At 37.0% G+C, this 23,413-nt stretch overlaps 3 protein-coding genes across 3 annotated transcripts; 1 reads left to right on the plus strand and 2 right to left on the minus strand.

Moving 5' to 3' along the window:
* The first annotated feature begins 6,040 nt into the window (after positions 1-6,040).
* LOC103319772 (2-oxoglutarate (2OG) and Fe(II)-dependent oxygenase superfamily protein) lies at positions 6,041-7,769 on the plus strand. The gene is made up of 3 exons (XM_008221362.3): positions 6,041-6,277; positions 6,427-6,632; positions 6,867-7,769. The coding sequence occupies exons 1-3, from the start codon at positions 6,176-6,178 to the stop codon at positions 7,462-7,464; spliced, it is 906 nt and encodes a 301-aa protein (XP_008219584.1). The 5' UTR covers positions 6,041-6,175; the 3' UTR covers positions 7,465-7,769.
* Positions 7,770-8,315: 546 nt separating this feature from the next.
* NADK2 (NAD kinase 2) lies at positions 8,316-15,203 on the minus strand. The gene is made up of 8 exons (XM_008221361.2): positions 14,707-15,203; positions 11,407-13,359; positions 10,569-10,690; positions 10,346-10,487; positions 10,032-10,256; positions 9,744-9,818; positions 9,318-9,419; positions 8,316-8,767 (listed from the first exon to the last, which is right to left on the minus strand). Exons 1-8 carry the CDS (start codon positions 14,947-14,949, stop codon positions 8,564-8,566), a joined length of 3,066 nt encoding a protein of 1,021 aa, XP_008219583.2. The 5' UTR covers positions 14,950-15,203; the 3' UTR covers positions 8,316-8,563.
* A 443-nt stretch (positions 15,204-15,646) lies between these two features.
* MEI1 (transcription coactivator) lies at positions 15,647-23,052 on the minus strand. Its single transcript, XM_089047601.1, has 17 exons — positions 22,724-23,052; positions 22,588-22,630; positions 21,927-22,048; positions 21,441-21,548; positions 20,918-21,062; positions 20,736-20,827; positions 19,956-20,049; positions 19,310-19,805; positions 19,086-19,228; positions 18,556-18,914; positions 18,289-18,456; positions 17,663-17,953; positions 17,133-17,543; positions 17,004-17,048; positions 16,834-16,919; positions 16,318-16,408; positions 15,647-16,076 (listed from the first exon to the last, which is right to left on the minus strand). The coding sequence occupies exons 1-17, from the start codon at positions 22,901-22,903 to the stop codon at positions 15,999-16,001; spliced, it is 2,952 nt and encodes a 983-aa protein (XP_088903727.1). The 5' UTR covers positions 22,904-23,052; the 3' UTR covers positions 15,647-15,998.
* Between the last annotated feature and the right edge of the window lie 361 nt (positions 23,053-23,413).

The raw sequence follows: 23,413 nt of genomic DNA on the forward strand, positions 1-23,413 counted from the left end.
ATTGCCATGATAAGAAAGCAAACTCTAATTAAACAAAGTGATTAAGGACGAAATACTTAATGACCCGTTGACTTGGTATGTGTATGTGTTAATATAGCTTACGACAAACTATGTACGTATATATATTATATGGCTGCCATAGCTTGTTTCAGCAAGTAAGATTCGTCAGAAATGATGTGCAATGAAATTAGAAGATTGTTTTAGTCATGAATTAAGGGGCGTCAAGAAAGTGACATTGTTAGGATCAAATATCAAAACTTAATGAGTTTGACTATTTGCAGGCTTCCAAGTTTCCAACATCTATATTTTTAAAAAAAAATTCCAAATAGTCTAACACGTTATGTTGTTATATTGTTCATTTAAATGTTTATCGAAACAATTTGACAATAAAATATGTCGAACAATTTAGCTGGGAAAAAAAATGCATATACATATTGAAATGTTCTCTGGTCAATTAATCTGGCATGACGAACTATTTTAGAAAATTTCTTTGTATAGATATACATCTATCTATGTGTAGTTTTTACAAAATTGTATTTATTTTGTAAAAGGGTTGAATTTATGAGGAATCATGAGCTTAACTAGGGACGGAAATGGGGCAGGTCTTGGTGTCAAGGATAAAAATTCTATCCCCACTCCTGTCCCCCATCCCTATTAAGGCATTTCGGGGATTTTCTCTCGTCCCTTGATACCCTGCATTTTTTACTCATAAATTCTAATTATTCAATCCCACCTTCATACTAGTACATGAATCATCAATCATCATTAAAATAATTTACCATTTAATTGAACCCTAAAATTCAAAAATCGATACAACTCAATTCATTTATCATTCAATTGAAACATAAATGTATATGCAGTTATTAGTTAAAAAACATATATGTAATATTATCGGGACGGGTCAAAAATGGAGATCACAATACCATCTATGTCTCGTATCCAAACGGGGATTTTAAAAGGGGGGGTCTCGATTTTTCCCCGAATTCTAGGAATTAGCAATTAATTAACTAACTATAACAAGGAACCCTAGGAGGACAGTTGCAAAAGTGTTACGTAACCCTATAATACGGTTATGTAAGTTTAAGTTAGTTATATAACTAATCGTGAAGGGTTTGAAGTTTTCAACTCTTCCATTTGTGTCATTTTAAATTGTTATTAACAATAAAAATTACTCAACAAATAAACCCAACATGTTTCCCAATGATCTCATTGAGCCTAAAGAATCTAAAAATCGAGTGACTGCCTGCCGACCACGCCCGTGACTTTCTAAGCTCATGAATTATTGCATAAAAAAATAATTGTCTTAATTAATTAAGTAATTATGGTAAATTATTTTATAATCTTTGTGATAGAGGAGGTTTCAGAGGTTGATTAAAAAAGAAGGAAAAAAAAGACAGAGCATTATTAGGCAAATCTATGTAAAAGGGTTCAGGCTCCCTAGACTCATTTTTTTCTTCATCTTTGTCACCCCTCATGGGTGCCTTGTGAGAGACAATTACTCAGCACCATGTGAGAGTCGACAGAGCTGATGAGAGGGCCTGGTACTGCTGAGACTTCTTGAAAAGGAAGGCAAAACCACAGAACAAATATTAATTTATTTGTTTAGATTAGACCACCATGTTTGAATATTAATTACTCAATTCAATTGTCTCGAGGTACTTCTAAGCATAGTCTCCGTTAGACAATGTTCTGGGGGCATGTATTGAGTCACTTGGGTTATGGAACACCTGACACCCTCTTTCTTAAGAAAACAGTTTGTTTACGGTTAATCGGCATCAACTAATTTGGAAATTACTTTTGAAGAATAAGTCGTTGAAGTTACTTTTGAAGAATAAGTCGTTGTCAACTGTTAATGTATATCTGAGATTCTTTTTCACCATTGATGTATGTAGACTTAAATGAGATTTAGAACGACTAATAATCATTTATGCGTAAGTGGGCAATTATCATTAACTTATATCCAATTGATTTATTAATTTTGGGACATCATGAAGTCCCATTGTGGTGTTTACAAATATTTGACATTGCCAATGCAATAATCGAAATTCACAATTTGACAACATTCAAGCACTTAAGCTATAATATTTAGTTAACACTCTCTAATTAAACCGTTGTTAGTTTCAATATCTTTTTTTTTTTTTTTTAATACGGTTTCAATATGTTATGATGATGCATGAGATCATCAAGAGTAGTTAGGCCAACCTAAGCGGCTAGGCTATAATTAGTAGGGAAATCCAACTTAAGCTAATCTTTGGAGAAGTTTAAGCCTTTAATTAAGTTAAAATGCACAAACTCCAATCCAATCTATCAGCCTTAAGTTGTGGAAAAAAAAATTAAGTAAATTTCAACTCCTAATTAATAAACATGATAATTTCCTAAATTCAGATCTTTATTAATTCTTGAGCACATTACAATCAAAGTAAACTAATGTTCATCTTTTCGGTTTTATTTGTCGCTCAGATTTGCCAACTCTAATCGTGCTTTGTGAGGGAGCTTAGGAATATTTTCTTGTTCTTTTTCTTTTTTTTAATCCTACAACCTTTCAATTTACACCTAAGCCCTTAATTAAGATTTTCAAGTACAGTTGACCTTTGACCTTCGTGCCCATGTTCTGTTCAACAAAGTTCGCAATATTAGGAAAGGTAGAAGATTGAAACGAATTCGCGTCTCTTCACTCTTCATCCTTATTAGAAGATTGAAATGTTTTAAATAAATCAAGTTCTATTTTGCTAAGGCGAGCATCTTCAACAGTCTCTTCAACAGTTTTGGAATGCTAATCTGCGCGGCTATACTGTTTTTAACAAGTGTGTCGCCTTTTTGATTGGGTATTTTTCAAAAACGTATAGCCATGCGGCTATACTCGGATATTTTTTTAAAATAGTATCGCCGGGCGGCTTTACCACGACAATATTTTTTTACAATAATATAGCCGCTCGGCTATACCGGTTTTGACACGTCTGGACGGGCCTTTTTTTCCCATATATAGTATATCCGCGCGGCTATACTCAGGTTTTTATATATATATATAAATTAGTATAGCCGCGCGGCTACACCGGGGTAAATTTTTCCAAAATAGTACAGCCGGGCGGCTATACTCAGGTTTTTTTATTAGTATAGCCTCACGGCAATACCGGTTTCCATAGGGGTTGCCCAGCACTTGGCGGATCCTTTTTTATTTATAAATAGTATAGCCGCGCTATACTCAGGTAATTTTTTTTTCAATATTTGACACGTGTCATTGGAATAATCATTGATAACTCTTTGCTTTGTATTTATGAAACCATGATTATGCCCATGGATATGTGTCAAATATTGAGAACGATGATGAGAGTACACTTTGGGTTAAAATGGTAAAATACAAGTAAAATGAATTTACTTTTACTGCATATTTGACTTTGCATGACAGAAAAGTTTTCTATATTCAAATGTATCTAGGATAGTATGTTAAAGAGGAGAGAAAAAAAAGGCCGCAAAAGTTGATTAGGCTACATAGAGCAGGAAGATTACATCCTATGGGAAAGAGTAATATACTATACATCATAATAAACCCTAAAGTTTGGAATACCAATATTTATGAGACGCTTATTTAATTTGTTTTTATACTGGTTTTATGTTAAAAGTCATTTATTTCAAACAACAAAAATACTATCATATCATGTGTAACATTATATGATGACCAAAAATTTGATAATATTTTTTAATGTTGGGTAGGTAGACCATATAGTTCGTGTCCATACGTATATAGACGGCCTTGCTGTCACATCTATATTCTACAATTTTTTAGGGTTTTTCCCCATTAGGGAGGTAGAAACCACTCTCTGATTGGCAATTAATGGCTCCATATTAATTATTTCTCAATCCTAATCAAAATTCAGTAGTGGAGAAGAAAAATGCTACTAACTTTGATTTTCCAGCCCACATAGCACATGATATGGGGTCACACCAAGTCATCACATGCTAGCATGCCTCATGAGGAGACATTAATATAATATGTTATGGAATACGACTACATGGTATAATTTGTTCACGTGTTATAATATGAGTCGACGGAATAGTTCATATATATTCCACTTTTAGGGTAGATTATCAATATAATGCCCACTTATATTATAATATATGAATTAGTTATACCAAGTGATCGTACTCTAGTATCATGCTATAATTACTCAACATAATTAACATTATCCAAATCCTTTTATGACCTAATTATATTTAAGCTGAGCAAGGTAGAGGATGGAAGCCCTATGCTCAAGCCTCTCAAACCCTACTTAAGTTTTTTTTTTTTTTTTTTTTGATAGAGAAACCCTACTTAAGTTGGTGATGCCTCAATAATATGATATATGTGCATTATACACACACAGCACACAGGTATCGAAATGAATAATTAAAAACTCTTTTGATAACCATTTCTTTTTTTTTTCTTTTTTTTTGGGTGCTAGAATATAGAGGAAAAAGAGGGAGAATGGAAACTGAAATATAAATTAAAATGGTTATCAAACCAACCTCTAAGATAATTAATTAATCAAGCTTGTCAACCAATCAAATGCCATAACATTATCCTAATTAAATCTCGACCTGCGAGATTCAACCTTCGGTTCCAGCACATTTTCATAATTTTTTTAACAAAAATAATAACATATGAGCCAAACCATGCAACGTGGCTCACACTACATCTCTGGAACCATAATGCAATAATCAACCGTCCGATCCATGCAAAATTGACGCTGGTTTTGAAGTACTACAAGGTACAGCAATGACATCATTCGTTTTACAAGATTGAGTTCTTGATCAGACGGCCATGATCATCTCTGTCCTCTGATATGTACCCTCAAATTCGGACAAGTGGAATCAAATCAGACGGTGGATCATATGTCCAGTGTAACCTACAGCACATAGGGTTTGAAATTTGAATTCCAGATCACTAACCCTACTAAAAAAAAGTGTGCATGTTAAGCTTAATTTTTTTTTTTCTTTTCCTTTCAGGTAAGAAGCATTATGATAATTTATAAATAAATTAATTAATTAATGAATCCCACATACACACATATATAAATTATAATAATGAAGTTGACAAAGTTTTAATTTAATTAATTAATTATTTGGTGATGATTGCTTTGTTTATAATGGTCATCGGCCTTGCCTTGCCTTAACCCTCAAACCATGCCTTCAAATCAGTGTATTAGTTTAACCATGGAACTAACCACTCGTCATAAAAAAGCACGTATGTGTGAAAGCCAAAGGACCACAAGGCATTGCGGGTTACTGTCAACATGATGAACCCCAGTCGGCAGAGATTTATGCTACAAGTAAAATAAGCTTAAAATAATTATGGGATTAGTAATAATATATGGGGGAAGAAAGAGGGGGAATAATTTTGCACATGAAGGACATGCTATGATGCCACCATGGATTGAGATTATCTGGAATCTATTATCTGGCAGGTGAATGAACTAGAACCATTTGATTTGAAGAATTCTTCTCTCATAGACATCCCATGCCCATCACGGTGAAAATCAACTTGATCGACCTAGCTTAGCTTACCCATGATTAGAGAAAAAGAAATAAAGGCTCACGTAAAACAAGTGAAATTTAATATGGGTCGATAGTCGAAATGTTATATGTACTATATTTTTCACGTAATGAGACATGCATGTAGACAATGATGTGGTCAGTAAATGTAAATGTAGTGCAAATCAATCATATTAGATTGGTAAATTGTTAGTGCACGTTAAGATATCCAAATGGCAGCTAATTGATATGGACATGGCACATGTATATGCTTCATAATAGAAGGGAAATGGAATGAGGTGAATCACCTGAAAGAGTATGCTTATGTTGTGGGTTATCAGTAGGTACCTCACAAAGCATTGACCTTGGATCTAATTTTAAATGTAAAGCGTCACCGTCCCATACCTTACCCTAACGGCCACATTGGAAGAAACAAAGAGGAAATAATAAAATTAATAAAAAAAGGTTGACATATCCAACTGATGGCGGGACACTTTGCTATAAATAGGCCTAATCACCCTATCTTCTTCACCACCAGTGCAACTTCAGCTAATTAATTAAGCAAGCATTGTACTCACACTACAGAAACCAACTCTCTCTCTCTCTCTCTCTCTCTCTCTCTCTCTCAACTACCGTGCTAGCTTAATCTCTTGCTTTAATCAGATCCATGGCAATCCCAGTTATTGATTTCTCAAAGCTTGATGGTGAAGAAAGGGCCCAAACATTGGCTCAGCTTGCCAATGGATGCGAGGAATGGGGCTTCTTCCAGGTACTGATTTAATTATTTCATCTTTTTTGCTTCAATATATATTTAAAAATGTAATTTCAGCTCATTGCTTGTCATTCCATTGTTTTTATGTGTTTTTTTTTATCTCTATGCCAAGAGTGTTAATTCAGTGTTTTTTGTGTTTGTCACAGCTGGTGAACCATGGAATTTCAGATGAGCTTCTGGAGAGGGTGAAGAAGGTGAGCTCTGAGTGCTTTAAGCTGGAAAGAGAGGAGGAATTCAAGAAGTCTGCACTTGTGAAGTCATTAAATGGCCAAAAGTTGGAGAATGTGGACTGGGAGGATGTCTTCACCCTCCTGGATGATAATGAATGGCCCTCGAAAACCCCCGGATTCAAGTAAGCAATGAAAATTATATATAATTAGTAAGCCGCATGCTCCAGAGAAAACGTTCTCTTGCCAAATACCTGACATATATTATGTTTTTAAATTATCAATCTGAACGATAAGTTCAATATCGACAGCCTAACAATATAACGTGTTAGACTATCTAGTCTCGTCTCCATGGCAATGTTCAATTTTATGCCCTGCTCCCTAATCTAGAATCTGATCACTACTTCTCTTATTGACAGGGAAACCATGACAGAATACAGGACAGAACTGAAGAAACTAGCTGAGAGGATCATGGAAGTGATGGATGAGAACTTGGGCTTACCAAGGGGATACATCAAGAAAGCATTCAATGGTGGAGAAGAAGACAATGCCTTCTTCGGCACCAAGGTGAGCCACTACCCACCATGCCCTCAGCCAGAGTTAGTGACTGGTCTCCGAGCTCACACCGATGCCGGGGGTGTCATCTTACTCTTCCAAGATGACCAGGTGGGAGGCCTTCAAATCCTCAAAGATGGGCAATGGATTGATGTGCAGCCACTGCACAACTCCATTGTCATTAACACAGGGGACCAGATTGAGGTCCTGAGCAATGGCCTCTACAAGAGTGTTTGGCACCGGGTTTTAGCCACCCCAACTGGAAACAGAAGATCAATTGCTTCATTCTATAACCCATCACTCAAGGCCACCATAGCTCCTGCACCACAACTGGTGGAGAAAGCAAACCAAGAAGTGGATCAAGCATATCCCAAGTTTGTGTTTGGTGACTACCTCTCTGTTTATGCTGAGCAGAAGTTCCTCCCCAAGGAACCAAGGTTCCAATCTGTGAGGGCCGTGTGAGAAATAATAGGACTCATATGGACAAAAAGAAAAAAGAATACATCAGTTTCTCTCTCTTTCTTTTTTTCCTTTTTTTAATTTTATTTTTTTGTGGTGCTTAATTATAATTACTACATACTCGCTCATCTCTCACTCTCAACTTAAACTCTGTATGGGAGGAGAAAGCTGAAGTGGGTGCAAGTCTGTGCGCTTCATATTTCTCTATATCTTTCTTGTTATGTAATGCTGCAAAAAGTGTGCTCCACTTGGGATGTGCTCTGTAAAATAGTAATATAATGGATTGCAATCTTAAATATTGCTGGTTATGGCATCTCTTTCTTTCCTTTTGTAGTTGGTGGTCACTTTATTACTTTATTGCCAGACATAATTTTGTTTGATATTAATGTTGTTGGTTCCCTAACGGTGGTCTGCCCAATAGAAGGGAGTGAGAAATCCCCTTCCCTGTAGTTTAGACTATCGCTTGTACTAAAAAAAAAAATGTTGTTGCTTCAATATAAGCAAAGTAACCCACAATACTTTTGTTAAAAAAGACCACCTACAAATTATTATCTTTTTATCTTCTTATGTTTAGATGGTTCTTTGCATATATGTTCTTAGCTGGGTCACAGCCTTGTGACAAAATCCACCAAACAAAGAAAAGAAGCAAGTCACCAAATACCAACAAAGTTATTAACCACAAGGCATGATCAATAAAAGCCTACCAGAGAGACCAATGAAATCATGCTTGGGAGGCTTTTAATTTTGATCACCTCAGAAAGGCTTTCCTCCCATAATTCTCGTACGAAAACAAATGTATCAGAAAACAGCAGTAAACAAAGAGAACTATGAAAATAAAGCATGGATCAATCGGATACATCCATAAAAGAGTTTTATGTATAATTTTATTGCTCTATACTGACAATCTACAGTTAAATCTTTCGACAAGAAAGGACAATATACTAGTATACGTAAAATTCTACCCTCTTGTGGGAGCTATTGAGAAAGAGTACATTTACTCTCAGTTTGATTTCCTATAATCTACAATATGTACAACATTATACACTTGATCAACAATGAAGAGTGAAACAGGTTCCTTTCCAGTTTTCCAGTTTCAAATGTTTCAAAGGGCCTTTTGATCTAGCCTTTCGTTCCAATTTAGGCAACGAATCAAGCTTCGAAACCAATCACCTGTTTGGTCACGCTTGTTGACAGTCGGAAGTGGGTGTTGGCTCATAGATATTCTGACAGAGTCTCCTCTTGAGAGTTGCTGCCTTCTCTTTCCATCAAAAGAAACCCAGGCATTGCTTCGAGCATCCTCTGGAATCTGTCCAAACAAATGTGTTTTCTCTTGAATAAGAATTGGTTGCTAAAATTGTAAGAATAATCTCTTTTCCTCTGTGTGTGTGACGTAGAGCATGTGTTGTGCATCTTCTTTGTATATGTAATAGGATGCATAGCTAACTAAATTAAATGTGGCAAAAAAAATGCTTTCAATACTTGACTTGCATAGTAGAAAAGCTATACATATTCCAAATTCAGACTTAAATATTAGTTCTAGATGTTGTTGGCCCTTGAAAACATGTTTACAATGTTCAGCGCCGCATGGAAGGAAGAATGTGACTCCAGGACAAAATAAAACCACGTAACAAAGCTTGGCAGTCCTTGAGGTGAGACCTTAAGGATATATCTAAAGTGAATGGCATAAATAAATGGTGCACAAGACCAGCCAAACTTTTTTAAAAACCAAGGGACGTGTGGAGACAAAAAAATATGGGGGAAAGGTCAAAATCAAGGATTTTTAACTGAGAAATATTTATACCGCATTAAAAAAAAATAATCGAGATTTAACTAGATACATGAGGAAAATAATTCACCTTTAATTCAAGCTTTGCAGAATCTGGAAGTATAACTGGTCTAAATGAGAGGGAGTGTGGACAGATTGGCGTAAATAACATGCAAGGAACATTTGGATGCACCTGCAATTCATATTATCTGATGTTAGATGCACAATCTCCTGTTGACAAAGTCAACTGACAACAACCAGAGACAAAAAAGATTTAGAGAAGATGGCGCTACTTCTCAATGATAATAGACGGCTACCATATGAGTTTCCATTATCTGTATAGTAGGCACTGGTATTTTTAAAAAGATTATGCATATATGGCTGCAAGTTACAAAGCATATGAGAAAAAAAAACATCACCTCTAACAGAAACAAAAACCCAAGCCCCTGAATTTGCACATTGCTAGGTACTAAAGTTTGTATTATGGTGACTTCAAAACTGAAGAGGAATTTCTTACCATGGAACCTCCAGCAGCTGTGGAGTATGCAGTACTTCCTGTAGGTGTGGCTATGATGACCCCATCACCTTGGACCTAAAAGATATGGTATTTGTCAATAGACAGCACGATGACATCATATAAGTTATTGGAACACTCTCGGTGTCACATATAAGTATAGTCACATCAGATGTAATCCACATGGTAAGAAAGCAAAGTCTAACTCATTTGCTTGGGTAAAGTTTAGGACATTACTAGAGCCTATTAAAATAATTATTTTATAAGATATGCAATAACTAACAACCTCACCTTCGTTATAAGCCGGTCTTGTTCATAACATTCGATCTTAGAAAGGTATGGATTAGACCCTCGATCAACAACTATTTCATTCAAGACATCAAATACTTTCCCAGGCATTGCTCTACCATTTCGAAAAATTTCACACCTGAGCCGCATTCTAAGAGTTATATAAACACCATCACTTGTGTTATTCCCATGGATCACCTGCCTTAAGTCCTGCATATAGTCTTCGAACTGAATTCAAAAGTATAAGATGGGTTAGAGGAATGGAAATCTGTGAGAGAACATAAATCAACTACAAAAGACAAAATCAAAGAACTTACCGTATGGGAAGTCAAAAATCCAAGAGATCCAAGGTTAAATGATACAATTGGGGGAACAGCACCTTTAAATAGATTTGAAGCATGGAGTATAACCCCATCTCCTCCCAGGCATGCCACAAAATCAACCCTCTCATGCAGATCACTGAAGGCACAAGTAAGCAAATTTCCAATAAGGTTGTGAAATATAAAATATGTTGTCGAACTTTAGGTACAACTTCGGTACCTGGTATCTTGACTATAGAAGGTCTGAACAAATCCAAACCCTGGGATTCTAGCAAATATGTCATGCACTTCTGGTTCCACCAGAACATTCATTTTCTCTTGGTAATACATAAACGAGACAACCTACACATTGACACAGCAAAAGCTATAATTTTTCCAGCAAACAAACTCCCAAACAAAATAGTCAGAGATTTACAGTAATTCCAGACATTATTAAGATATCTTCCAATATATAGATATATACGAGGCCCTTCCATTAAGGGGATGCCCAATTTTTGCAAAAATGGGAGTCCCTTGTGGGGCTCATTCCTCATTATAGTTTAATGATTTGAACCATCTATTCTTTAATGATCCCCTGTGAGGGTAATTCCCATTTTTTGCTAAAAAGAAAAAATGGGGATCCCTCTATATATATGTTATTGAATACAAAATTGCTTGAAAATACCTATTCCCCTTAACTTAGCCTTTTGTTTACACAAGTTCATGTATTAGCATAGCATAAGCAACCTCTAATAATGAGTGAACTAACCCCATTTCTTAAGTTGTTCAAGATTCTCATTGTGGGACTAGCTGTGAAAATTTTGTATCTTTCCAGCTAACACTCTTTCTTATATCTATCCATACTCATTACTCTTTGATACAAACTCATTTATTCTTTTAAAGAAACAAAACTTTATCAAGAAAAGAAAAAAGAGATACAAGAAAAGACAGACAAGATTTCCAACTAAATAACAGAATTTAGAAACTCTGTTACTGACACCAATTCTGTTATCAAATCATATAATCAGTTAATAATATAATTCATAGTATTTCAAAACAAATACTAGATGCTTAAGTACCTCTTTAGCTTGTTCCATGAGTTCTTGCCCCAGCTTCTTCAACACTAATACAGTCTTTGGTGTGGATTTCCACATTAGCATTTGTTGCTGGGTACTTGGATGAGTGAAGGCCAAGGAGGATTCTGTCACCTTCTCTCGGCTACAAGAGTATCCATCCGTTCGAACTAAAAACATCTCTGCTTTCTTTCTTGACTGCACCCTTACAACACCAGTTGCAGAAGCACACATATTTCCTTCAATTGACCCCAGGTCATCATCACTGGAAACTAAATTGGCTCTACCGTTACTCTTCCTATCCACCTTTACTTCTTTAGGTAAGACACTCTCATCATAATTACTGCTCAGAGTAGCAGATACATTAGCTGTTGTTTGATCCCTTTCACCAAATCCATTCACAACTGGAAGAACGGAACCAGAACTAACACCAGTAAAATGCGTCCCATTGCCAGAAGTAGAGGTCTGGACTTCTGGAGATAGATCTTTTCCATTAGGTGGCCCATGTGAATTTCCTACCTCCACAAGCTCTGGTGCTGAATCAGTACCAAGAATCCCACCTCTCCGCATTGTCTTAATATTCATAACTCTGGAAATTGGTAATGTCTCCAACCTTTTCAACTGATAATTAAAATAAGAGTTAGGTGAGATCTTTTTTCCCCCTAGAAACCCGGAGATTTCTTTTCTTGAAAATACATTACAAGGGGGAACCTGAGCATTCAGGGGGTCAACTTCCCTGCAAAAGTTCACCCTAGGCCCTTCCCCATTTTGATCCGGTTCTACTGATGACATATCTTGGACAGACATAAGGTCATTATATGTCCCATTTAAGCTCTGATTTGTTTCATCCCTATCCGGAGAAACTTCTTTGGGCAATACCCCATTTGAACCATTAATTGTGTCCAGTCCCTCTTGCAGTGACTCATTCTTTTCCAGTTGAAAACTTTTCTCAGAAGTGGAAAGCTCAAGCACTTTCCCTGCCCCATTTGTATCTCGTAGTGCCACATCATTGAGAGCGGTCAACTGCTTGGAGACAAACTGCAAACCATAGCGAGTTGAGTACTGCCTCCATCTGGAGACCATGGCAGAAGTTCTGAGTGCTCCTTCCTTACTATGAAGATATATAGGCTTTTTGCTGCAATCTGAGACCAAACGTACAAAGTTCTTAACCTGCTCCATTGAAGGTGCCATCCCAACTTCAACTGGAATTTTGACCATTTCAACTTTCCCAGATGCAATAGCATCATCTATGGCTGACTGATAAGCATTGTCTTTAATAGTCTCTGCCCTAAGATCAACAATAGTCTTATAACCTTTCTCCAGTAGCCACTTGAGACCTTCTTCTGTTACCTGGCCACCCCTCCAAAAAGCTACTTCTGAATCTACGGACCTACTGTCCTCTTTAGAAGAGGATATGTAAACAGGAGTCCAATTCGCAAAAAGAGTATGGCATGGATAATCCTCCCCACGGGGAAAACCAGAATCATAACAGACATTCTTCAGTCTCTGAAGTTTCCTCCATACATCCAAGCTTCGATCATCACCAGGTATCAACCAGTTTTCAAGAGCAACATGCAAGCTCTCACAACACCTTTTCATCTCACTCCTGAAAATGGCAAGTGGAGGAAGCGTATCCTCCATTACACTCACATCTGCGAGGCGAAAGGAATTCATAATGGAGGATCTTCCAGAAATCACATCCTCCCTTCCTTTGTTCAACAGGGATATCATGCAACCAATCACAGAGACAATTTTATCCTCCAACAGCGGTTTTTCCTCAGATGGGAAATCATAATAAACACTACATTCACCCGTTACCGGATTGCATAATGTGTCCATTAATGCAGTATGAAGCCGTTCAGCACTTCTAAAGATTCGACAGTAAGCCTCAATTTCTGCAATATCTCCGGGAATAGGGCCAAGCCTAGGTAATTGTGTTGAATCATGAGGCTGAAAGGTCTTCAAGTTCAGTAGCAGTGTCAGTCAATTTATTGATTTTCCAGTAAAATAAGAGTTTTTCTATTTAAACCCCACACTTTTCTTTGTTCACCTTAATACTTAATCATTAAGCTTTTACGTTTTACTATTATGTAAAAAGACAAAAAAAGTCATCCAACTTAATACTTAATCCTAATACATCTATACACACACCCCACCACTCTTCACATTAAGTTTTAGAAAAACACAAAAACATAAACTCCTCTACACCTTAGTGCCAAATTACTCTTTTCTTTCAATCCAAGAAACCTATTACACTCTCATCTTTTCTTCACAAACCCTAAATACGGTATGCAAATAGTGGCTTGTAGGTCGTCAATTGAGTTTGAAAACAGTGTTTTTATCTCTTTAAGTAATGTGAGGTTGAGGTGAACTTTAGAGTGGCGAGGGGCAAGATAGCGGGGTGTGGGGTGTGGGTTATGAGTTTATGAGTTTTTTAGTTCTTTTCTTTCTGTTGGGTGTGTATTTAGGGGTAGTTTGGGAAGATAGTGGGGTTCTCTTAGAAATTGTGAAAATTTGAATTAAAAGTTGGGTAAACTTAGAATATGGGATGAACAAAGAGAAGTGCGGGGTTTAAATAGAAAAATTCTAAAATAATTATATGCTTATTTATATGCACAATACCATTAAAAGAAGGTTATATAAGCAGTACGTAAGGTTCACCAAAAGTCACTGTCATCAGAAAAATAATGTTCACCAACAGACATGCATGCTCTCTTCTGTCTGCATAAACTAAGGGAAAGCAAAAACTGAAAGGGAAGAAAATGATTTTTCTCAAATGACAACAAATATTTCTTGCCAATGAACTAAGAATGATACAATAAATTTGGTTTCTGTAGACTGCAAATTCCAAAACCCAATTTTGACAGATTTCACCTAGCACATAGCACCAAAAATTGCTAATAGATGCGCAAGCACTGATGATCAAAACAAATGGCCCAGCAGAGCATCCAGAGAAAGTGTGCAAGCAAAAGGGTTTCTCGCATCCCATCCAAACTTCGAAAAAAAGAATATTGATTCTATACACGAAATCTAACATAATTCTATCAATAAATTATCAAACCAACAGAAAATAATGTGACCATAATAATCAGCCAAACTTTGGTCAGCTCACAAAACACACTACAAAAAAGGAACCCAAATAAACCCATTTCAGTTTTAGCTCAATCTCAGTCTTGAACCAAAGAAAAGATGATGATCATCAAGTCTCTCCGTCACCAAATCAGTAATTCAACAAACACCACCATTTCAAATGACTGAAGAAAAAGTAAAAGAGAGAGAATAAAGACTATAGTAAGTAGGTGTGACCTGAGAGTCCAAACCGAAGCTGAGAGCGAATGGCTTCGAAAGCTCCGCACTGAGAACGAACTTAAGCCGCCTTTTGAATCGCTCCTTCCTCTGGAACTCGAACCCGAACCCGAATCCGAAGAGGCTGGTGCTGGTTCCCGAGAACTGGCAAGGCTTAAAGGCGCAGAGATGCGAAGGTGACGAAGTACACCGATTCATGTCGACGACGATGGCCAGCTGGCACCTGAGGCAACATGCCACCATATGTATTTTTCACTGCCCTCTCTCCCCCTCCCTCTCTCTCTCTCTTTTTTTCTTTTTTTTTTTTTGGTTTGTAAAAGTTGTTTGGATGACGAGAAAATAGAATCTGTTTTGGACAGCAATATGTATGGCCGCAAAATGGCGGGTGGTATGTGTTCTTGATTTTTCTTTTCTTTTTTCACTTACTGGGGAATTTATTTATTTTGGTGAACTTATTAATCACTATATTGAGAAATTATCCTTTTTTTTCCTCTTCTGGGGCAGTTTGGTGGGGATTGGTTGCGTTTTTGGATGTGCTTTCTTTTGGAGCCTTCTTGGGATGGGATGGGATGAATTTATCAAGGAAACGCAATCGTGCCCACATAATAATCATCCGCCATTTAATTTGAATATTATATCAACTATACTCAACTTTTTTAAATATATATATATAACCTCACATCGCTTGTTGCATATGACATTGGACAATCAATTTTCACAATGGAAAATAATTAGTAGCTGTGATAATCTAAGTCCGCCGGTCTATTTTTTTTAAGTATTCTCTCAAATATCTTCTATGCAAAAGCCACTCAATGAAATGATTATGATATTTTTTTGAAACACCTTGTTGTGGGTTTTAATATTAAATAGGTTTCCAAATTGTCTATTTTTTGTTATTTTTGAATGAAAAATAGACAGTTAGGATTATTGAGCCACAATATGTAATAGACCCCACAAAGAAGGGCACTCTTTTCACCATATTTTTATCATGAGGTGCTGCTTAACAATAACTATCTGTATAGACAGTATATACAACTTGCATGTTAGACATCCAGGCAGGCATGCACAATAGATACAGCTTGCTGTCAAAGCCTCATCTTGAAAACTTGCACCACTGCCCGCCAAGAATTGCTACTCTCGCATTTGCTCAAAGTAGCTGACAGGGTTTAATTATAAACTCTCAAACAAGCAACTGGTCTGTTGCCGACGCCGTAGAATGAAAAAAAAGTCTCGAAAATGAAATTTACCAAGAAGCCTTCACCCCTATTTGAGGAGGGGACTGCACAAGTACTTCAAGCCAGGCTACTACGGGTTCGAACTCTGTCTATAAGCATTTGCCGGCCCGACAAATCTTCCTCATAGCCTACAACCTGCATTTTGTAGTTTGAGCACTATCATGAGGATGTAAAATGGGAAGGAATGGGGTTGAGGTACAGATGCTTTCAGAATGTGTTAGAAGCGTATCAGCTTCACTAAAGTTGACAAAATTCTATTCCTCATTTAGTATAGTAATAACACAATGTAGAATATTGATGACTTAGCGAGCATCAGATAAGCATTCATATTTAGACAGAGAAGAACCAACAAATGCAGTTGAGTAAGAGCTGAAACCTGAGACTCGGTCTGTGTTTCACTAAAGCCATCATAAAAGCCAGCTTTTTGTTCTCCAGAAGGATCGTGGATGTCATCTTTATTCCCAGCCCTAAAAGGAAAATAAGTTCAATATTTGAGTCCAAGAAGAGCAGAAAAAATGCAGAATTATCATCTTTTGAAGCAGGGAAATGTCATCAAGCACGTAACCAAGCCTGTATCATAAACCCCCTCCCCAGGACCAGCAACAAATTCTTTATTACAGAAGCCCAGTTGCAAATTACTAAAAGGTTAACTAGTATTTTTATGATGCAATTTTTTGTATCAATTTCCCACAACATTGAGTGGCTGGTGTCATAAACGCTGGTCAAAAGGAATCTCTATAAATCATTTATATGCTCAAAGCTTTATATGAGCCCTAGTAGCCCAGATGGAGAGGGAGGGGCAAAGGGAAAGCTCATAAATTCATAATTCATAAGGCAGGAATGGAAATAGAACTTTCCCTTGGTTCCTGTATTTAACAATCAAACATGTCACCTGTTTAACCAGTGTCTCGATAATCCAATGACAGAGTGAGAATCAGAGTGGTCTTGACGAAGAGCTGAACAATCCGGCGAAAAAATCTGTTCAGCCATCAAGGAATGTAACTAATGCAAAAGGTTGGTAGTATAAAATAGAACTTATAGTGTCTGAGGGTAAAAGGATACACTGCTATCACACAAACTCCTCCCTGGTGACTTCTGATCATGAATCTAAAAAGGAAAAAACAGATATAAATGAAAAAACCGGTAAACTTGAAAGGCAACATGAAAATGAAAGATCTGTGACGCTTTTACCTTACTTGTCTGCTCCAACAAGTCCTCAATAGCAGAAGCTACATCAGGAACCACTTGAGAAACTTCACCAGAACTTTTTACTTTTCTGTCTCCAGTGGTACAGGCAGGAATACGTAAATGTACCCCAGATGAAAGTAGACCCTTTTCGCCATCATCTTCTGAAACCCTTGCCTTCTTATAGCAAAAACTTGGTTCGCTGGCCTCTTCCCTGAGGCTGTCATTTCTACTGCCAATGTTTTCTCCTGATGAGGTTCTCAGGTCTTGTGATTGACTTGGACACTCAGATGAATTGCCTGCAGATATCATTTGAACAGCTTGTGTAGGATACTGACTCATAGTACACAGCCCTGCCTCTCGATCTTCAGCAGTGACTTTTTTTGGATAAAATTGGTCAAGAGCAACGACTTTATTCTGCCAGACATTGAAGAGTTAAGGCAACGATTTGATATCTTAACAGTAAATGGTCCAAATAAATTCCCACATGCACATGTGTACATAATCATTTACTCAAGACAATATCAAAGACATACCTTCTTCACACACTCATATACCCACTCAGCTGTAATTGGGTGTATCCCCTTTATACAAGCAGCCTGATACTTTGGTCCATTGGTAAACTTGCATAGTAAATGGGTAACCTTCTTTGTCAGCTTTTCCCCAAACTTAGCTCCAAGTACAAAACACAAATTTCTTAGTAACAGTCTGTCTTTCTCTTCATATTGCGAAACACAAAACCGAAAATTTTCAAATCCAGGCAAAGGAATCCGGCAGGGAAGTGGAGCATATAAAATGTGACTACTAACATCCAGCAAGCACCCGTCCTTCAAAATTGTTTTGATCTCATCAGCATTTGCAAGGAGCAGAGTACATATTTTATTTCACTAAGTCAATAAATAATCAAATGATGGCATACTGATATAAAATGGTACAGAAAGTGGAGTAAAACAAGGAAGACCAAAGATGGGTCCAAAATAAAATGCATATAATTTTTGTTTTTATGATGTGTGCATATATGTACTCAATTTCCAGTCATCTCACTGCATGTGGAAGAATAGCGTTTCATACAATTTCCCAACATATGATCCTGCAACCATAAAGAAAAAACAAAGTAGTCGACACTGAAGAAGAAAATGCATTTATGAATTACACAATATACCTCCAAACAAGACCGGATCCAGTGACTTGATACGTATGTAGTTTGAGCAACATCCACAGAACTAGTTATCACACCATGACACTCAATAGTGAAGTGCACTTTCTGTTTTAAATAACCATCAACTACATCTCCTCCTCCTTGATTTACCCATTGAATGATATCACCTCTCTGGCAGTTGAAATCCAAATATTACACACACACACACACAAAAAAAAAATTGGAAATAATGATGATTGTGCTAGTAAAGTCTGCATCTAAAGAAATTACCCTATCTTCAGGAAAGGAATTTGAAAAGCAAAATAATCTCCCCTTAAAGACAGATGATTCCTTGCCATTTTGAACACTTGAATCATATTGCATCGTCAGTCGACCGTCAATTGTATTGTTTAACTGAACCTTACTTTTGCCATTTATGACAGGTAGTTTACTCCATTTGGATGGTCCAACAGCTGCTTCCATGGATTTGTCACCTTTCATGTTAATTTCTGGTTTCTTTTCTCTCTTTTTCTCCAACGATCCCATTCCAGGTGCAGCACTCGTATTCCCATGTAACTGATCAGAAGGTATGCTTAGATGAGTGGTAGAGATTGTACCTTGAATCGTGCTAGTCATACCTATCAGTGCTCCTGGTGAAAAAGAAAGGATCAAAGTCAATTAGGATGTCTGCTTGGGAAGAAGATAAACAGAAACAACTTACATATCTGAAAAGATATGATGACAGCTAAAAGCTACAATTCCAATACAATGGCACAGAGTTTATATATGCTCAGCTTGAACAAATTCAACTAATTAAGAACCTTCAGGCAGAACTAGATCATAGGCAATGTGCTTTGGGAGAACAGGGATCTCCTTTTTCTCACGATCACAGTCTTCAAGCCAGGTAGTTCTAACAACATGAATTACGCCTAAAGCAGCAAAACCCCTCACTTCTTTCTTTTGGCTGGGAAATTATAAAAGCATGTCAGAGATCAAAACATCAAAGCAATAATTATGTCTTTACCACCCTCGAAAAAGGACTTACATTTCTGAAGGAGTTCCAACTACTATGTGTGTTAACTTGTCATTGAATGACATGTATCGGGAACCCCCACCTCTGCGAATCATATTAACCAACCTACGCATTTCAGAAGCCTTAAAGCCAACAAGAGATATTCTACATTCTGACAAGTACAGGTCATTGTCTTCAGACTGAGAATCATCAGCAACGCAACCATCAAGGTAAGCTTCACTTTTGGACTCCAAGGGAGGTGCTTTACTATCCTCATTTTTCACAACATGAGGAGCATGAGAAAACATAGTGGTCATGTTTTGTGAGACAGTAGCTTCTAAATCAGAATCCATGGTCCCAGAATAAGGAGCAGCTGTCAAATTCGAATCTGCAACCACCGATGGTGGCACAGATTGCAAGTTCCCACTACTGCTCCTTTGGCTATTCTGCAAAGTAAAGCAACCCCTTACACTTTTATTTGAAGATATAGAACCACCTTGAACAGGATAGGAGTCCTCATTAAGACAAGCTATTCATCCAAAAAAAAGAGGGGGAGACAGTGAGAGAGATGATTCCAAGGTCAGACATATAGCCAAAAATCCTTGACAAGAGATGGAAAAAAATATAAAGTGAAATTCTATAAATTCAAAGATGTCCATCAGCTATAGCAAAGCCTTACCTCTTCTAGAAATAGATTGATCAAACCATTTCCGAGTTACAATACGAATGTGGCCCCATCTTTGTGCAACCTTGTATTTGTCACCTTCTGGAACTTAGAAACAGTCAAGAATACCAATGCATATAGACCTTCAATAACACATCAATCTTGAAATTCAAATTGATGCAGGCTTAAAAGGAAAGATATTCATCAATGGATTGCAATAATAAGGGCACACACATATATAACTGACCACTGACCAGAACCGAAACATCAAAAAGGAACAGCCAAAAAAACTGTTCATGCAACCGTATTTTCCACATCAAGGGAGTGAAAGCAGAAGCAGCAATGCATCAAGATTTGTTATATTCAACACTTTTGAACCCACCCAGTTAAAGAAGTATGCCAAAAAAATCTTTATAATAGGCTTATTCATAAGGTAAATTAATTTTGAAGGCAAACTTTAGGAATGCGTGGATGATGTTGCTCAAAAACTTCACTTTACAGAAATCTCACACATAAATAGGAAAGAACTGAACGCAGAAATGAGAAAAGGTCTCTGTACACTCTTAGAAGTCAAAGGTAGAGTCGGTGTGATTATTCAGGAAAGATTGCAGCTATGATGAGCAAAGTCTAGATTTATAGGAGAGTGAATATATGATCTTATACCGCACACAAAACATAAATATTTCAAGGTTTGCTTCATTAAGTTGAAGTCTGCTTGTGTTATGCAGGTCTGACATAGAAAAGTACACATATGATTCCAATTCCTTGCTTATCTTAAGAATCATAAAAGGATATATCAGAAATTAAATGTGTGCACTTCTTTGTAAGTTCAGCAGAATACTTTCCACCATTTTCTGTGATAAGCTTTTCAATCTCCTTTCGCTCATCTGAAAGAGACAAGCACATTTAGTCACGTATTTAAGATAAATAAAATAAAACCTTCTTACACAGGACCAATAGATAGCTAACTTCAGAACCTGCTGGAATTCTGGTTACAGAGATCATCAAACCAGAAAAAGGAAGAACCCTAAAGGAGTCTTGAGGAACATTACGATGCTCATTCCAGCACTGAGATAACCAATTAATAGTGACAATCGGCTTCTTTAATGTATTCAAGGCCCACTGCATAAAAAGAACTAATTCAGTAACTATATCTCAAAAACATAAGAAATCTGCCATAACCAACCTTTCCAAAAATTACCTTCCCAGGTATAGTCTGAGATCATCACACAAATATGCAAATTCCTCATTTTCATAAGAAATGCTAACTCTAAAGTGATTGCAAGAGAACTCACCATCATTGAGTTCCAGTTAGAAGTGATTCAGTAACAACAAGAGTCAAATTATATAACATTGTATAGTGCGACATGGTAAATGAGTTTTAAAGTTTTTTATTAGCTAAAATGTACCAAAATATCAAATTCCAACATGACTGACATAGAAATAAATCATAAGGCATTGAATTTTGAAAAGAGAGAGAGAGAAATTAAAGTAACTAGCCTTGTATTTTCCAGCCAAGACATTTTTCACAATAACAAAGTTAACATCCAATGATGCTTTAGCATGCAAAACTCCCCCCATTGCTGTTACTAACTTCTCTATCTTAACCTGCAACACAATAATAAGCATTAAAATATCAATAATGAGATAGAGAACGAGAGAAAGGTCAGTCACTACAAATAACCAGAAGATTTTCTAGTAAAATTGTTCATGCTGAGTACAAAATAAATAGGACTGAAGATCAACAATATAGAACATAAGAATGCATATTTTAAAATAGTAACAACAGAAGAAAATTCAGAAAGGTAAGATGGATAACAAACTTTATCAAATGGAACTAGCAAACACAGATGATTTTAATGTTGGACTTGGAAACTACAATTGCTGATGTACCTCAATCAAGAAATTTTCAAATAAGAAATCTAGATACATAACATACAGTTAGAGTTTATCAAAGCCAGACTATCACCGATGGAAGTACAATACCTTTTCGTCTCCCTCAAAACCAGAGGCAAGTACTTTGAAACCATCCATTGCAAGGCAACAAGTAAAACCTTGTTTAGGCAGAGCCCTGTGCTGGTTTGCACAAGAAAACACGCATTGAGGGCCTGCCCAACATCAGAAACACGTATCCAAGTGAGCAACACTTCACAAGGAAGAAATTGAATTAAAAATTCCAGTGGTCGACCATTCATACCATCAACATCATAACTTCTTAAGTGAGTAAGTTCAAATGGTTCATGATTTAACTGATAGCCTATTGAGCTTCGACTTAATTGTTCACTTGGGCAGGACAATACCAACTACAGGCTGCTAAACTACAAAATTGTACTACAAGCAACTGTGGACGGAATGGAGCCTTTGGTTCATTAGGATAAAAACATGGAAACACTTCATGATATTTGCCCTCTATATCGCTTTTAATGATTCTTTTAATTACTCATAATCATTATGTTATCAAGCAAATTACCAAAAACCCAATTTGCCACTTCACTACAAACAACAACAAAATTATGGAACCCTAGTTCCTTTCTCTCTCTTTTTTGTCGAAAACCCTAGGTCCTGTTTAACAGAACTGAAAAGCTAACACAGAATTTCCGAAGCACAACAAACTCAAGAAAATCAGCAAAATTCGGGAGAAACATACCGAGCAAATTACAGCCCTTGGCTCTAAGATCCTCAAACTTTTCCTGAAAACAAATATATAAAAAATCAGAACCCAGAAATGAAAAACGAAGCGAAATATAAAACAAAAATTTCAGGTGCGGGAGTTGAGACGAGACGTGATCGGAGGAAGCGATGACGTGGTAGTCGTCCGGCCCGGTTCGCGAGGGGTCGCAACAGAGGAAGACATTCGCTCCATTGAGCTTGAGAGCATCGTGAAGCGCGTCGAAGATCTCGGGCGGGACCAGGTTCCGCGACATGAAGACATTGGCTCCCTTAAACGTCGTCGTCTTCAGCATCTTGGGCGACGCCGGAGACGTTGAAAATTTTATATGGAATTTCAGAGAGAGTGAGAGAATTGAGTAAAATCAGTGAATTTAGGTTTTGAGTTTTGAGAACCCCTGAATTCGGGAGGGGAAAGAGAAGAAGAGGGAAAAGGAAAATAAAAAGGCGGGAAGGGTTTAATGCAGCCGTTGCCGTTGGATGATTGCTAGATACTCATGCAACGTCGTCGTTTTGCTGTACGGCTTACAAATTACAATCTACGGCTTCTCCTTCTTTCTTCTTAGTACAGCAGTGGCCCTAGAGGCCTAAGGTCCAAAGAGCACAGGCCTAAACGGGTACGGGTTTGGGCCTAACAACCCGACCCAGATCATCCATCAGTAACCTACAATCAAGCTCTCACAAGAACTGCTCTCTGTTTTCAGATGAAAATTTTAATTAAGGAAAGAAATGAAATGTCAACAATAATTCTATCAAAACAAGGTAAAGCCTTCATATAACTCAAACAGAACTGGATATTAGAAATT

This window comes from Prunus mume, linkage group LG2, assembly GCF_029339155.1.
Source record: "Prunus mume cultivar Tortuosa linkage group LG2, ASM2933915v1, whole genome shotgun sequence".
NCBI classification, from domain to species: domain Eukaryota; kingdom Viridiplantae; phylum Streptophyta; class Magnoliopsida; order Rosales; family Rosaceae; genus Prunus; species Prunus mume.